Below are 16533 nucleotides of genomic sequence, written 5' to 3'. Positions count from 1 at the left end.
TGGTTAAAGAAATACGTTTAGGGGCGCCTGGGTGGCACAGCGGTTAAGTGTCTGCCTTCGGCTCAGGGCGTGATCCCGGCGTTATGGGATCGAGCCCCACATCAGGCTCCTCCGCTATGATCCTGCTTCTTCCTCTCCCACTCCCCCTGCTTGTGTTCCCTCTCTCGCTGGCTGTCTCTATCTCTGTCAGATAAATAAATCAAATCTTAAAAAAAAAAAAAAAGAAATACATTTAGACAATTACTTCAACTCGGCTTGAGAATCAAGACAACACAGGCACAAAAAAAAATCCTACTTTAGAGATGGAAATTCATTGTAATTAAGTAGGATAGGTGAAGAAAAAGCATTTTTAGACGGGACTACCACCTACTGGTGATAGAGTGGTACTGTACAGATGCAGCACAGACCAAACCTAACCTTAAGGGATAACAGAACTAACACGGTCAGTGTTAGGACAACTGTCCTGATTCTAGTTGGGACACCGAGGAACACGCATATTATAAAATATACAGGAAAAACAGCATTTTAATAAAACTGCTTATCTCTGTTGGTAACAAAATCCTTGAGATAAAATGCATTTTGCAAACACAAACAAACACAGCATACTATCACAAACCAGGCCAGTTTGACAAAGACGGTTGCCAAATCTGTGCTGAAAAGCCTCAGAAGGGTACTCCCAATGAATACTACAGGTATCCCCCACTTCTAGAAAACTCGTGTTACATCACTTCACTTTTACGAAAAACCTACACTAGTACCTGATTTCACTAACCGAAAGAAATCAAGAGGATTTTTGCTTTCAGGAAAAAAAGAAAAAAGTGAAAATAGCATTCTGCGTTTGTTTCAGAGCCAGCCATCACCGAGGCAGCCCGGACCACAGCAGCAAGAGCGGCCTGGCAAGCTCCCTCCCCCAGAACTACACTTAGCATCTCAGCACCAAGTCTCCACAGCTTTGAACTGCGTCTGTGAGCATCGGGGCTTTATCTCAATTTATTTTGTTAGTAAGATGTGTCCTAAGGAATCAGAAAAGCCTGAGAGATTATTTTGGGGGTCTGAGAACACTGAAAACATTTTCCATTTAAATTAATGGTAACTGCTTCTTCGCTTTAGGCCATTTCTCTTAAGGAAAGGCTTCACAGAAGGCCCTGATAGCTGAGGAAACCCATATCAGCCCACAGCTCCTCAAAAGCTAACAAAATCAACATTATTTAACATCTACAATGATTTTAAAGCAGATTAAGCTGCACGCTCCAACGTGTAGCTGATGCTGGGAACTACCATGCTTAGTTTCATGATACGAGAGAAAACCAAAGAGTTTCCTCGGCTTGATCCTCTGTCCAGACATAAACAGAGCTTCTATTATCCCACACTCTCCTTCCTCGCCCATCAGCTACACCTTTCCATTACTGTTGCGTGCCTCTGTGTCACTACTGTCTACCTCCCCACTGGACTGCAAGCTCCCTGCGGGTAAGAGCTGTTTCTGCCCTCCACCGCCAGCCGGGGCCTCGCACGCCCGGTGTGCTCTGTGGGCTCCCTGGCGGACATAACCGGTCTCGGGCAGCTGGGCGGAAAACGCGCGGAGGCCAAGGCCACTCTGCCCTCCCCGCCCCGCCCTCCCCGCCAATCTCGAGACCTTCGACGGAGGGCGCTCGCCTTGGGCCGCAGAGGGGCCGCTTCAGAGGCGAAAGCCACCCCCGGCGGGAGGTCTCCGGTTTTATTTTGGTTGGGGGGGTGGGAGGCAGGGGAGACCGACAACTGAGGGGGAACAGCCGGGCCAGGCGCGAGAACCGGAAGGGCGCTCGGCCCGGGGACAGCAGGCAGCCCCTCCCCCTTCCGCCGCGCGCCCTCCGCGCCCCTCCCCCACCGTGGCCGCCGCGCGCGACCCCCCCCACCCGGCGCGAGACTCGACTTGGCGTCCTCGCCGGCGCCGAGTCCCCGCGCCCTCCCTCTGCCCGGGGACACAGGAACACGTCCCACCCCCGCCCCCTGCTTACCTGTGGCTGCCGCCTCGCCGCTGTCCGGGGCGGGAACTTCCACTCCCCCCTCCCAGGTGGATCCGAATTCTCTACCCACTTCCCCACCCCCTCACGCGGCGGGGGCCGTGCCTCTGTCTCAGGGGTCAGGCGGAGCGGGGAGAATCAGTGTCACTTAACAGCCAACTGTCCTAGGCTACCGTTTCCTCGGCAGTCAGGGCCGCCACTGGCGGCATGATCTACACCAGGCCGGGGGCGGGGGAGGAGAGGGGGGCAAAACTGAGTAAGTGAGCGTGGGGGGTGAGGTTAAGGCGGTCCCTCCGTGCGGGCCGCCGTCCTGCGTCACCACGTTGCTCACGTGACGTGCCGCCATCTTGTGCCGGGTTTCGTCGGACCGCCAGGTGTGTCTCCCGAGGTGGTCACTCCGGCGAGGGTCGGTCGTGAAGGTTACCTGTGGTCACTTTTCGCCTCGGGAGCTCTGCCCGCGCTCCTCCGACACGTCTGTGTTCGGAGGCCCTGGCTGGCCTGGTGGTGTCAGGAGGCCGCTCGGTGTGAGGCGCTTTTCGTCGGCTAGTGGCGTCGCTCTCAGCTCAGCTCCTGCTTGCTCTGGTTTGGGTGATCAGACCCAGAATTGTCCCTGGCTTCGACGCCCGCCTCACCTGTCCGGACCTCGTAGAGAGAAGTGACAAGCGTGGAGGCTTGCCCTCATCGTCTCCTAGTTTACTCAGCCTGTTTGTAAGCCCATGAAATTGCGTTGAGTTGCAATCTTTAGCCCACGTGAAAGGATTTTTCCCGAAGGCTGATTTCCCACACACACACGGTGCCGGAACGGAGTTTTGAGCTCCACCGAGGGTGTCACTCCGAAACAAGTTGACCTCAGCTGTTACAGTGGAGCGTGGTAAAATAAGAGGTTATACGCTGTCGTTTTAATACATTGCAAAAACTTCTAAAGATACTTTCTGGAAAAGGGATTATGCATTCTGAATTTTTTTTCTGTATCCATTTCTTTGCAAAATATTTTATGGCTTTATAATGGTAACAAATAAAAAATGATAAACCTTTAGTGTGCTCTTGTCAAAATAAGTTCCAGGATTTTTCTGGAGTTTTACTAGTTTGAGGTCTCCAATGTAGAAAACTGATTTTGTGGCTGGAGCCCTTCCGGGTTTTGACCTTTACGGCCTGGGTGGCTCAGTTGATTAAGCCTCTGCTTTGGGCTGAGGTCTCGGTCCCAGCGCCCTGGGGTGGAGTCCTGCTGCGTCGGGCTCCCTGCTACGCCCTCTCCTCCCCGCTGGTGCTCTCTCGCTGTGTCTGTCACAACCTCTGTCTCTCTAAAATAAATAAATAAAATCTTGACGTTTAAGGTCAGATAATGTGATTCAAAGCTCAAGAGTTAACTCTGCCAGGCTCCAAAAAGCTCACTAACGCTTAGCTAATGCCATTCATTCAGGAAACATCGTTGACTATTAAAACCTACAACAGGTGACTGCCTTTATTTTCGATTTTTGATTAGGCAAATTACACAAACCTCTCTAAGCTTTTCTTGTTATCAAAATTGGGAAGAGTATAATACTCAAGCCGTGTTCCAGAATCATTTAAAGAATCAAAATGTCATATACCATAGGAAAGCAAAGTGTCCTATAAAGGTAAGGAGTGAGGAAGAGGTTCTCAGACATCGGCCTTTCCTGATTAACAAAACCCAGTATCAATCATTCTGGCATCCAGAATATTAATGTCTGGAAGGCTGGCTGTAAGTTTACTCTGTGTGTGTGTGTGTGTGTGTGTGTGTGTGTGTGTGTGTGTGTGTTTGGTTGTTTCTTCCTTGGAACTCAGAATGCTTAACAAGTATTGATCAGTAAAAGAGGGGTGGGGGATTGAAAAATGTTATCATTAAAAGAAACTAAATTTTACTGAAACCTTCAAACTGCACCTACTGCTTCCTCTTCAGTTCCTCTTCACCTTTAAAGCATCTTAAGCTTAAATCAGATACTACGCTGAGCAACACGGCCCCTCACAAATATTTCTGCCCTACCTGTTTCTCATGGAAGTGTCACCTGCCGTACCTACCACTCTTTCTGAACCTTGAGGAATAACTGTAGGAGAAAAAAAGAAGTCTTGGTTATGACACAGTTCTGTCTGAATAGTAAGAGTTTATTTATTTATTTTTTTAAAGATTTTATTTATTTGACAGAGATAGAGACAGCCAGCGAGAGAGGGAACACAAGCAGGGGGAGTGGGAGAGGAAGAAGCAGGCTCATAGCAGAGGAGCCTGATGTGGGGCTCAATCCCATAACGCCGGGATCACGCCCTGAGCCAAAGGCAGGCGCTTAACCGCTGTGCCACCCAGGTGCCCCGCGAATAGTAAGAGTTTATAAACCAGATGGACGGGTCTTTGACTTCAGAAGTGAGGAAATAAAGTGAAATAATATAACCTAACTTTCAAAAGCCAAAGGTAATTGTTTAAAATAAACTGGTCAAACCAGTGGTGGTACCTCTTTGGCTCATCTGGTGCGCTGTTTTCTAGTTGAGAGGGAGAGACAGTGTGAGGAAATGGGTTTAATAATACTACCTATCCCATAAAGTTTTGTGGATTGAACGAGTTTAATAGATGTAAAGTTAGAGCCACTCCTGGCACACAGTAAGCACTAAATGTTGGATATTAATATGGAAAATACTGCAGTGTGACCACTGGAAGCTTAGCTAAAAACCATTAAGTGGCCACATACCCCGGGAAGCCTCACGGTTTAACAAAAGGACTGAGCTGGAGTGGAGGACTTGAGAGCCATGAAACAGTGGAACAGTCCACCTCTCAAAAGGCAGAAATTATTTCAAGCTAATAGATGCAGGCTTTATGGTCTAAATAGGCTTCATTGTTTTTGTTTCTTTTTGTTTGTTTTGTTCTTTTTCAATACTCCAGGTGAAACACAGGACAACCTAACCAAAGACAGTTACTAAATTCCCGCGTGGGCTGTATGAAACACAACCGTACTATTTCAGATAACTCAGCTCTGAAACGGCTTGCTGTTTCATGTTAACTATGCTTGAATTGAACATATAAAACTCTCGTCTGTGGGCCCTGGGAGTAGTGGACAACTATCCCTCTTACTCTTATGGAACCTTCTCACAGTCAAACCAATCTTACCAACAGTGGGCCCCTGACCCAAGCTGGCCACCAGTCTTCCCTACGGACATTAATCTTTGACCAAAAATTGGTCTTTCTCTAGGTAAATGGACCTAAAGCTTAGGAGCTTTGTAATGAGCCTCTTCCATCTGTGAACAATGCAGATGAGCTGAGAAAGCAAACCAGTGGCTTTCTAGCCCGTAGTTTTGGAACCTGAGATGCAGCTGCCTGCCACAGCCCTTAGGTTCCACAAGCCATCCTTTGTCCTTGAAATGAATAGCACTTTTCTATTTAAGCTAGCTTACTTGGGTTGATGTTATTTCTAGAGTCCTGCCTATTACACCTGGATACAGGAGAAATAATTTCCTTGTGACTACCTCCCCTTCTCTGTACCCCATCACCTTAGTCCCAGCTGTCATTACTTCTTGCATTGTATATTGTGGTAGCCTCCTAGCTGGTGCCACTAGGAAAACCCTATAATGAGTAAGTGTTGGTTCTGTTGTGTGGTTGGATTGTATAAGCAAACAAATTATTTACCTTCAAGATTACTATTAAAGAGTTGTAGCAAGACAGCTTGGAACTAAAATTCAGCTTACTGGAGGAACCTTCTTTATGTTGGTCAGAGCAGCCTGCAGGTGTCATGTACCTTTATAAGCCCCCAGGTAGTGACACTGAGTGGTGCTCTGATGGCAGGAGAGTCAAATCCTTACACCAAAACCATAAATCTATTCACGTGAAAACAAATTACTGGCCCTTCTAGGATGGAAGAAGCCCAGTGTTGTCAACTATCAGTGGCCACTTAGTCTCCTTAAGAAATAGTGTCACGTTGGGAGTTCAGTATTGGTTTGTGTCAGTGTTTCATGGAAGATTCGGAGATAGCAATAGCTAAAAAAGCCTTGGTAAATGGAAGTCCATACTGCTGGGCCCTAACATAGTCTCCATCTCAGCCACCATGGCTACTCCATACATGTACGCATTGTGCCAATTCTGAGATGCTCAGCGGCTGCTGACACCAACCAGTCAAGTCATTTTGTTTATATGGATGTTCAATGTCTCTCCCATGGTGAATGCCTAATAGTGGGCATGGACCTGTGAAGCAAAGATCTTCAGACTTTGTTCTCCCTACCCTATATCTATCCATATACCTCTACTCCGGACCTTGTTATATCCAGTCTTCCAGGCTTTTTCCTTTCAAGACACTGACCAACTGGTTAGGCTGTTTGCCACTGCCCAGGAGTCCATTGATATTCTCACTTTGAGCTGCTTGTTGCACAGAATGGGTGGTCATTTTAATATCTGCCTGTTGGGAAGATTTCCCTTGAAACAGAATGGCCAGAACCCACTCAGAGACCCAAACCATAGCCCACGCATATACCGAAGTTGGGCTTTTTCCACCTACTTCAGCAGGACGTTTCCCCCATGCTCCATTACGGCCATGGGTATGAGCCGAGTGAAGAACACTGGTGCAACTGTAGTGTGCAACATGGGTTTCTGGGGCCCTGCTCATGCAGATTGCGCTGATCCTGCTTAGGCTTGATCCCAGGTGTAACATTTCCATCTTATGATGGATTGGTACTGGGCCCATCTGACTTTATGACAGTGTGTCTGACACAACCCAGCCAGTGATGGAAAGTTCCAGATGCATGGTCACTGGGTGTCCCCTGGTCAAGTTTTCCATCTCCATTGTGGCCCAGTGGCATACGAGAAGCTGCTTTTCAAAAGGCATATAATTCTCTGCTACAACTCACAGGTTCTTTCTCCAGAATTTTAACAGCTTGCATTGAGATTCTTCCACTGGCTCTTGCCATAAACTTCACGCTGGGTTTTTTTTTCCCCCCACAACTATCACCTCCACCACCATGGGTCTGCCGTATCATATGACTCCAAACCTTACTTAAAGCTGCCACCTGGTTTATTGTGCAGTGCAGTATTACCAGGGATGGAATGTGTTGTCTTCACAACCTGAAAAGGCCTACTAAGGACTTTGTTTCCTTCTTGGAGAAAAAGGATGTAAGATGCGTTAACTTGTCATTGCTTAAGTAAGCTATGCCTAACGTGGGGCTTGAACTTACGACCCAGAGATCAAGAGTCGCATGCTCTAACTTACTGAGCCAGCCAGATGCCTCAGTAATTTGTTTTTTTATGTCAGGAGATACGTCAGCAAAGCTGCTTGCTAGACCTCTGACACTTCCGAGTTCATTTCCCATCCTCTGGATTGCACGCAGCTTACCAGACCTTCAGTGTACTAGTTCTTGTTCCTTCTGTCTCATCAGAGTGATGTAACACGGCTCTGGGACAAAACTATCAATGTATATTCTTAACCCTTCAGTGTGAATGTGAAATACTTCTGATTCTCTTTTTTAAAAACTTTTAAAAAATCGAGATATAATTGACATATAAAGTTATATATTTCAGATGTACAACATGCTTTGATATATGTATGTATTACAAAATGATCCTCCTAGTAAGTGGCAATAGTTAACATCCATCACTGTGCATAGTTACAGATTTTTTTATCTAGTGATGAGAACGGACTGGAATAGAAAAGGACGCATTTGTCAAGGCAATGGCTGCATACCACGTACCTAAGACCATATTAATCTGATCTAGCGAAGATACCAGATCAGGTGCAACAGCTACAACTGAGCTACTAGTTGGTTAAGCTGACACTGGTATCCTGCCATCCTCGAGGACCCACGAGTTTCTGTAGAACTAGACTGGTGTGTTAAATAGAGCTTAAACAGGGACCATTACCTCTGAATCCTGACATCCTTACGGGTGGCACTAATTTCCCCATACCCCCCCCCCCCGAGATGAATATTATTATCGTTATTGATTCATTATTTGGCTGGGTTGGGAGCAGTGTCAGAGGTTTCTCCATTTATGGGCTTTCAGTTCTATTCCACTGACTGATATAGTCTATCATTACGCCGGTACCATAGCTTTGTAGTAGGTTTTGAAATATGGAAGTGTGAGTACTCCAACTTTGTTCTTTTTCAAGATTGTTTTGACTTTTCTGAATTCCTTGCATTTCCATATGCATTTTAGGATCAGTTTATCCACTTCTGCAAAATAGGCATCTGGGATTTTGAGAAAGATTGTATTGAATCTGTAGGTCAATGTGGAGAGTATTGCCATCCTAACAATATTAAATTTTCCAATCCATGAACATGGAGATGACTTTCCATTTGAAAGATTTTATTTTACTTGAGAGAGAGAGAGATTGAGAGAACGAGTGGGAGGAGGGGCAGAGCAGGGAGCCTGATGCGGGACTCCCTGGGATCATGACCTGAGCTGAAGGCAGATGCCTAGCTCGCTGAGCCACCCAGGCGCCCTGACTTTCCATTTTAAATCTTCTTTCTTTCAATGATTTTGTAGTTTTCAGTATGTTAGTTGGCACTTTCATTAAATTTATGAAGTATTTTATTCCTTTTGATGCTATGTTAAATAGAATTGGGTTTAAATTTCATTTTTGGAATGTTCATTGCTAGAAAATAGAAATAAAATAGATACTTTTGTATTGATCTTGTATTCTGCAACCTTGTTGAACTCGTTTAACAGTTCGCGTGTAGGATTTTGTATATACAAGTCATCGCATCTGTGCCTAGAGGTAGCTTTAATTCTTCCTCTCCAATCTGGGGGCCATTTTCCCCTATGTGCTCTCAATAGAACCTCCAGCATAATGTTGAATAAAAGTGGTGAGAACAGCTTTCTTGCATTGTTCCCAACCTTAGAGAGAAAGCATTCAGTTTTTACTATAAAGTGTTGTGTAAGCGGTGAGTTATTCATTGATGATCTTTATCAGATTGAGGAGTCACCTTCATGCTTGAAGACTTTTGCTGGATATCGAACTCTGAGTTGACAGATTTTTCCCTCCTCCCAGCACTCTAAATATATTGTCCTGTGTTCAGAACAATTGTTCTGGCTTCCATTATTTCTAAAGAAAAAGTGGTTATCATTTGTGTCATTTTTCTCCAATATGTAATGTGTTACTTTTACTTGGCTTCTTTGAAGACTTTTTGCTTTATTGGAGTTTAGCAGTTTGCCCATGATTATGCCTACATGTGGTTTTCTTTTCTTTTAATTTTTTTTTATTTGTAAAGATTTTATTTATTTATTTGAGTGGGGGGAGCAGAGGGAGACGGACAAGCAGACTTCATGCTGAGCGTGGAGCCCCATGTGGAACTCAGTGTCATGACCCTGAGATCATGACCTGAGCCGAAATGAAGAGTTGGATGCTTCACCAAGTGGGCCAGCCAAGCGCCCCTACGTGTGGTTTTCTTTATACTGCTTGGAGTTTCTTGAGCCTCCTCAGTCTATACATTTATGGCTTTCCAAATTTGGGGAGCTTTTGCCAGGAATTCTTCAAGTATTTTTTATGTCCCATTCTCCCCCTCATCTTTGTGGAACTGCAATTGCAGATATGTTAGACCACTTGGTATTTTCCCACAGGACTCTGAGGCTTTATTTTTTTCCTCCAGTCTTTTTTTCCCTCTGTTCTTCGGATTAGATAATCCACTGATCTATCTTCAAGTTTGCTTATTCTTTATTATGCTATCTTTAGTCTGCTGTTCAGCTCATTAAGTCCTTGAATTTCCATCTCAATTATTGTAGTTTCCAACTCTGGAATTCCCATTCTTCTTCTTTCTTTTTTCACAGTTTCTGTTTCTCTGCTAGATTCCTTATCTAGGAATTCCTTATCATCCATTTGTACATTTCCCTTTAAGTCTCAGTGTATTCGTAATAACTGATTTAAGGCTCTTGACTGCTAATTGCACATCGGAGTGATCTTACAGTTGCTATCTTTTCCCTGAGTAAAGATATTTTTCTGTTTCTTCACATTTCTAGTAGTGTTATTACTAGAATGAATTATATTACTTTACAGAGTGATTTTTTTTATTTCAGAAGGCAGTTAATTTGAGAGGACTTAATTTCTGGTCTTTTTCCTCTGTCGTAGACAATGGCTGAAATTTCTGCTCAACTCTTTCATTTTCCAGCTGCTTTTTTTGCCTCCACCAGGAACTCTGGGTTTTCCTCCATATAATTTAGTTTAGCCCCCAAAGATTTTGACACGTTCTATATGCAGATTTGAGGACTTACACCTTCTGGGGCTCTCTCCCTTCATAGATTTCCCACCTAACTATCCTCTGACTCCCCTGCCAACATGGAACCCTGTCCTTTCATACCTTAAGCCAGTAGGCAGTGGTTATCACTCAAGCTGCTTGGAATTATGGTGATGTCCTCAGACCAAAAAAATCACAAACACACAAATGTCGCCTATTGCATTTCATCTTTCAAAAGTACTCTCCAATTTCTGTCTTCTGTGGGTCATTTTCCAGTGCCTTCAAATAGGTAAAAAAAAAAAAAATATATATATATATAGATAGATAGATAGATAGAAAGATATTGTTCAAATCTAAAAAATTCTATCTCTGGGAGGATTAATCTGACCAGGTTATTCCACCATTATCACAAACTAGAGGCTTGTACTATTTTTGTTTATTATGTATTCAGCAATCTTATAAATGCCTATTTGTTTATACAGTTGTAGATTTGCTAGTATTTTCCACACAGACTAGCATACCCTTACCAGATGTTTCTGTTCCTTTGTATCCCATTCACACGGCTCATTTTTCTCCCTGACGTGCTGGCTGTAATCTCAATGCAGCGCTGAGTAGAAAGTGAGCATCCTCGTCGTCGTTTTGACTTTCGTGGGAGTGCTTCTCAAGTGCCGTTGTTTTCTTTTTTACTGTAGGCTTTTGATACATGTTCTATCAGTTCCAGAAGTCTTTCTTCCTTGCTTGTTGAATTTTATTAGTCAGTGTCAAGGTTTATCTTGTTTTTCCTGAATCTTTTGAGATGACCGTATGGTTTTCACCTTTAAGCTGTTGATGAAATTCCTTATATAAATAGATTTTTCTAATACTGAACTATCCTTGTTCTGACCCTCTTTGAACCTCATCTGTTATTTCTTACACATTACTGGGTTTGCTTTGCTAGTGTGGAAGACTGTATTTTCCAGCGCAGTATCTCCACATATACCCACAAAGTCTCTCCCATCCCATATGCTGTTTCACAATCCGACTTTGCCTCTCTTTCATCAAGACATAGAGTCATCTCCCTCGAATCTGGGCTGAGCAGTAGAATGCAACCAAAGTGGTGTATGGCCTCCAAGAGTGGATGAGACGTTCACAGCCTAACATGCTCTTTCTCCTGAGGTTTCTTTTGAGAACCCGGCCACATGTTCCAAGAAGCCCACGCTATTAGGAGAGGCTACACTGAAGTGCTTTGGTCAATCAATAGTCCCAGCTGAGCCTAGGCCTTGTTACCTAAGCCTGGGCTTCAGATGTGTGAGTAAAGACGCCTAGATGGTTCCAGCCCCAGGCTGTTCAAATCACCCCCAGACAATGGAGTTTTTGCAGCCAAGGGCAGACATTTTGGAGTAGAGATGTCATTCCTGCTGTGCTTTGTCCAGTTCATGGTGCCCAGAATGTGTTTCTATGGCTTTGTTTTATGCCACTAAATTGGGGTGGTGTATTACACAGCAACTAAAACAGCTAGGTTTTATTTATAATTTGCATCTTTCACAGGTGAGATTGCTTTATTTAAATAGAAACTGCCGTAGTCGGATTCTGGTATCAAGAGGAGTTGGGTGGCTTTTTCTTGTATGTGTGAAATGGGATTCTCTTCCTTGTGGGTTTGGTAAAATTCAGATTCTCTTTCTTGAATGAATTTTCAAATTGCATATAGAAAATCATCCATTTCACTTACAATTCAAGCTTGCTGCAAAATTACAAGACACCAATAAACGTATTTTAGGTGAAAAAAAATGTTCTCAGCTGCCTAAATAGGTTGGACATTACTAGTTCGAGGACCAGCGCTGGGGAACACGCACAAATGGATGCGCTCCCATCAAGTTTCTTGAAACCAAGACATGAAGAGCAAACGACATCACTTTGGTGAAGGCTGAAATCCAGTCCAATCACAGATTAGAAGAAAAATAAAATTTATGATCCATAGTTTAAAACTACCACATGCCGCTTGGGTAGGAGGAAAACGAAACTTTAATTGTTCCTGACAAAGCCTTCTTAGTTTTCAAAACGACCCACTTGTGTCCCTTGACTTGCCTTCCTGTCACAGCACTGATTTACTGAAACTTTGGATCTCTGTGTTCATTTTCCTTAGACCACTCGATCTATCTTTAGGTCTTACCATCCTAAGTTAAATTTACAATTTATCAGTTCCAATTGATCAATCCTGCCAATGTGTGAAGCATTAAACACAATCAGGCATCAATATTTATTAACACAAGACAAAGGAAACACATTCAATGAGTTAATAGAACACTGTCCAGCCAGATGTTAAATTTAAAAATGTATCTAGTCTAATTTCAAATAAATAAAAAAACTTTATACATAATTACACGGTACTATAGTTTGAATTTGACACTGGTAAATATCTTGACAGAAAGTAAACAAAACATCATTTAGGACTAAAAAATTATTCTTAGATCTTTACACTCTCTCCCTGTGGACAAATAACATGGCCCGTCTACATACACCTAGACCAGAAATGTTGTATGAATGATAGAGAAAAGGCCTATTGTGTATTTGGAGTACTGCAGCTTCTTGCTCCAAACACTCTTGCTTTTACATCAAAGCAGACAACAAAAACAACACTAAGGCATAGGTCGTGTTGGAGTCTGAGGGTGAGGTGATAACTCCTCATTGCTTCAGTCTAAAAGATCGCTGGATATTCAAGGAAAGTAATTTATTTGGCCAAGATATTGAGCACCATGCCTGGGGCAGAGACCTTAACCAAAAAACCTAAGGCCTCAGGCCCTTTGCTGATTCAACAAAAGCATTAAGCAAGCACTGCCCAGGGACGACAGAAAGGAGACACACTTGTGTTACCAACAGACAGGCAATGGTCCCTAAACAGCCTGAGGCAGCACGACTTCGTGAGGGAAGGACTTGATGGTGGCGGTGGTCTAGACCGGGCCCCCTTTCTGAGGCAGCACGTTAAATAAAGGCTGTGGGTTCACACCGACGCCCCTTAGCGTGGGTTCACACCGACGCCCCTTAGCGTGCCGGTCATTCCCAGGGTCGCGCTGATGCAGGAGGTGACGTTTGTGCAGCTCTAAGAATCCCTTGGGCTTAGGAATTTTCCTGAGGCAGCCCCTTCCTGATCCACCTCAATTACTTCTGCTGAGAGGCAGAAAGAGTTTCGAAAGCTGTTAGATGAATGGATTTCTCTTAACTGAAATGGGGGCTTGCTATTAATCTCGTCGTCTTTTTCACAGGCATAAAATAAAAACCCAGACAGAATGTGTTCCAGAGTTTTGGCTAGGCTGTTTCTATCGGTAATGGCCTTTTGGGTCTGTCCTAAGAGCCCATTCTACCACGAAGGTTCTACTTAATGTGGAAAGGGCAAGAGGGCTGTGTCATCAAGAGAAAGCTTTCTTATCCAAGTCTGTAACAGACTAGGCATTAAAACTACAGATGACCCCTCAAGCACCCCTAGGCTAACGACTGGACTCTCTTCCCCTTCCAGAGGATCCCTTACCACAGTTACTGAGAAGTTCCCAAAGACACAGCGCAGCTTTCTTTCTTCCACTAGTATATTTTGGCTTTGGGGAATATGCGAAAGATCAATAAAGCAGCCGCAAGGTAGAAAGCAAAAGCTAAGGATAAATCAGAGGCCTGAGGAACTACAAACCCAGATAATCAAACCCTAAGTAACTGGGAGTTGACCACACTCTGAGATTAATGGCGTATCTGGTTTAAAAGAATGAACACAGATCACCTCTGCCCAATGTTGTAGCCACTAGCCACATGCGGCTACTGAAAACTTGAAACGTGGGTAGTCCGAATTGAAATGTGCTTAATACACACTGGATTTCAAAGACTTAATATGAAAAAAAAGAAGAGAAAATATCTCAGTCACTTTTCATATTGATTTCACGTGGAAATTACAGTATTTTTTATATACTGGGTTAAATGAAAGATATTAAAGTCAATTTCACTGGTTTCTTTTTACTTTTTAAAATGTGGTTACTAGAAAATTTAAAATGACCGATGTGGCTCACATTATATTTCTAGCAGACACCCTAACTTGTGTAGTAAGAATTTTCAAAGTAACCCACAGGGTAAGACTCTGCCTATATTTTTTTTCTTAGAACTCGTGGATTATGAAAATTACTTTCCAAATAAGCAGGCTGTTTTTTCTGCAAACTGAACCATAGCTAGTCACTGGAATTTCTTGCCCCAATGTAAGTGCTTTTTTTTCCTGTACATCTTAGAACCTCTTCCATCATGTGTAAATTAATTTCATCCAAAATGTCAAAAAAGAGATCTGGAACTGGAAAATGTCTTGAGGTCTGGCCTCAGCGGAGAAAAAACTGGGAGGAAAAGAGGCTTGTGTAAAAGGGAGGCAAGAAAGTGGCTTGGAGCCACGGGACTGTAGGGCAGCCCCCGAGAGTGACGAAGGGTCTGGGCTTTGCATTATAAACCTTATTTTCAGGGTAATTACAAGTCTTAAAAATTGTTTAAAAACATATTTAGTTTACATGATGTTACAGTGGGGTAAATAATATGTATTATTAAAATAGTCTAAATAAATATTTACACGATAGACCAGAGTGGGTCAAAGAGAACCATTCTGATTTAACAAGTTAACTCTGTTCACTTGGAGCTTTTTTTTTAATTTTTAAAAATATTTCTGTAAGAAAAAAATAATAAAATTCAACTATATTCAAATACATGAAGTATCAGACCAAAGAAAGGAAACCGAGCCAGAGGCCAACTCAGTCCCACGCTCAGTCCACTTGGCCTGGGCACCACAGTTATTTCAAAAGAGTTTCTTGCATACATCAGACTTCCCCTATTTCAGCATAAGCCTAGCTATTTTGGCAACCCAAATCGGTCAGTTTCGAGATCTGTAGTTATGTCGCCTTTACGGTTTCCCATGACTGCTGATCCCACTGCCTTCCCAGCCTGTCATTCTTGTTCCTAAAATCCCTGCCCTTATGAACTGGAAGAACAGAGGACACTCTTCAGTTTTCCGAAAAGAGAAGCTCTATGTGTAAACTGGAGACGCGGTTGACAATGGGCCTGGAAAAAGAGGAAATCCTAAATTCTTCTGCAGTCACTCTAAATCTGAAACACAGTTTCAACACTGGGGGCCAGCGTGGGTTACTGTGGTTCCTTAGGATAGGGCGGGATCTAATGAAGCTTAGCCTTTTCATAACCATTTGATTTTTAAACTGAGATTTTCAGCTTGTAGAAACAGGTTGAATTCTTAAAAGCTTAAGCTGATTCTGGGAATGCGAGCTTTAAAAACAAACATAGGCAGCTTTAGTTTATAAAATACATCAGCCAACAGAGACATAGTACAATGTGCAGCGAAACCTGCAAACAGTTTGCACTTTTTAGTTACCTATTCAATTACACTGCATTAAGAGAATATTGAAATTCTCGTAAAGTAGAAACGTTTCTACTTTAGTTGTCATTACTATACACGCCAATTCTTCAATTTTCTAGCTGAATTGTGTGTATTCTTATTTACACGTTTAAAACACTGGTCAAAATGTTTTACTCTCAAGAATTATATATATAAAGTAACTCTCATATTCAGTGGGTTATTTGATTTGCTTATGGGTCAGCGGAAAATAAGCTGAGTAGTTCCACGTTAACAAAACCTGCAGAATGTCCAGCTATGGGAAAACGGCAGAATACAGTACAGAGCGGGGAACTGGAGAACTCCGACTACCCCCTTCATGTGAATTCATTAAACTCCCTTACAAAATTCTAAAACAGCATTAGGGAAAAGTACAAGTATATACAACAGATGACAAAACTGCAACATGCATGTAATTGCTTTAGTAACGTGCTGCTCACGCTATGTCAAAGCTCATGACTAATGGACTGTTAACATTGTTTTCATTTGCTACCACGTGATTCCCCTTTCCTGTGCGTCCTGTGATCGCAGAATCCCACAGGATGAGATGAAGGATATAATGTAACCATCTCAGCTTCTTTCACACCATTTGAAAGCTCGCTCCTAGTCACCGGTCTTTGGTCCTTGTGGTTTCTCCGGACGGCCCCTGTGAGCCCCACAAGGCTGGTTACATGTTATAAGCCACATAGATGGGGTCTAACTGGTCCGCCAGGAAGCTGTCACGCAGGTGCATCCTCTGCTTCTCTCCTCTCGAGTTGATGGGGATGACACCCGGGTCCACCACCACCACCACGCCAACGATGAGGTAATGCTCTTCCAGGACCACGTTTGTCACTAAAGGAACCAGGTCTAGGGCTTCCTGTTCAGAGCCACACAGTTCCACAACCACCACAAGCAAGTTGGTCCACGTGAACACGGCACTGAAATTCCAATGACATTCAGTTAACACGTCATTACGTTCACCAGGCGTCTTTCATAGTATCT

The 16533-nt window shown here is 43.5% G+C and overlaps 2 protein-coding genes across 8 annotated transcripts in view; both read right to left on the bottom strand.

Annotated features, from left to right (window-relative positions):
* The window catches only part of ATF1 (activating transcription factor 1), a 75527-nt gene extending 73269 nt beyond the window's left edge, over positions 1-2258 (bottom strand). The window contains exon 1 of one of the 4 annotated variants that reach the window (XM_045801056.2): positions 1995-2258. The gene's annotated coding sequence lies outside the window, so the exon portion shown is untranslated. The remainder of the gene's footprint in view (positions 1-1994) is intronic. The other 3 variants (XM_045801061.2, XM_045801058.2, XM_045801063.2) reach the window with 3 other exon arrangements.
* A 10118-nt stretch (positions 2259-12376) lies between these two features.
* Positions 12377-16533, bottom strand: part of DIP2B (DIP2 acetate--CoA ligase B (putative)) — a 213236-nt gene continuing 209079 nt past the window's right edge. For all 4 annotated transcript variants that reach the window (XM_045801065.2, XM_045801067.2, XM_045801066.2 and 1 more), the window contains one exon: positions 12377-16469. In XM_045801065.2, the coding sequence (XP_045657021.1) occupies positions 16217-16469 (253 nt within the window). In that variant the 3' untranslated portion in view covers positions 12377-16216. The remainder of the gene's footprint in view (positions 16470-16533) is intronic.

Source organism: Ursus americanus, chromosome 25 (genome assembly GCF_024610735.1).
Source record: "Ursus americanus isolate L20-20 chromosome 25, mUrsAme1.1.p, whole genome shotgun sequence".
In the NCBI taxonomy this organism is placed as follows: domain Eukaryota; kingdom Metazoa; phylum Chordata; class Mammalia; order Carnivora; family Ursidae; genus Ursus; species Ursus americanus.
This window is presented reverse-complemented; position numbering and strand designations above follow the sequence as displayed.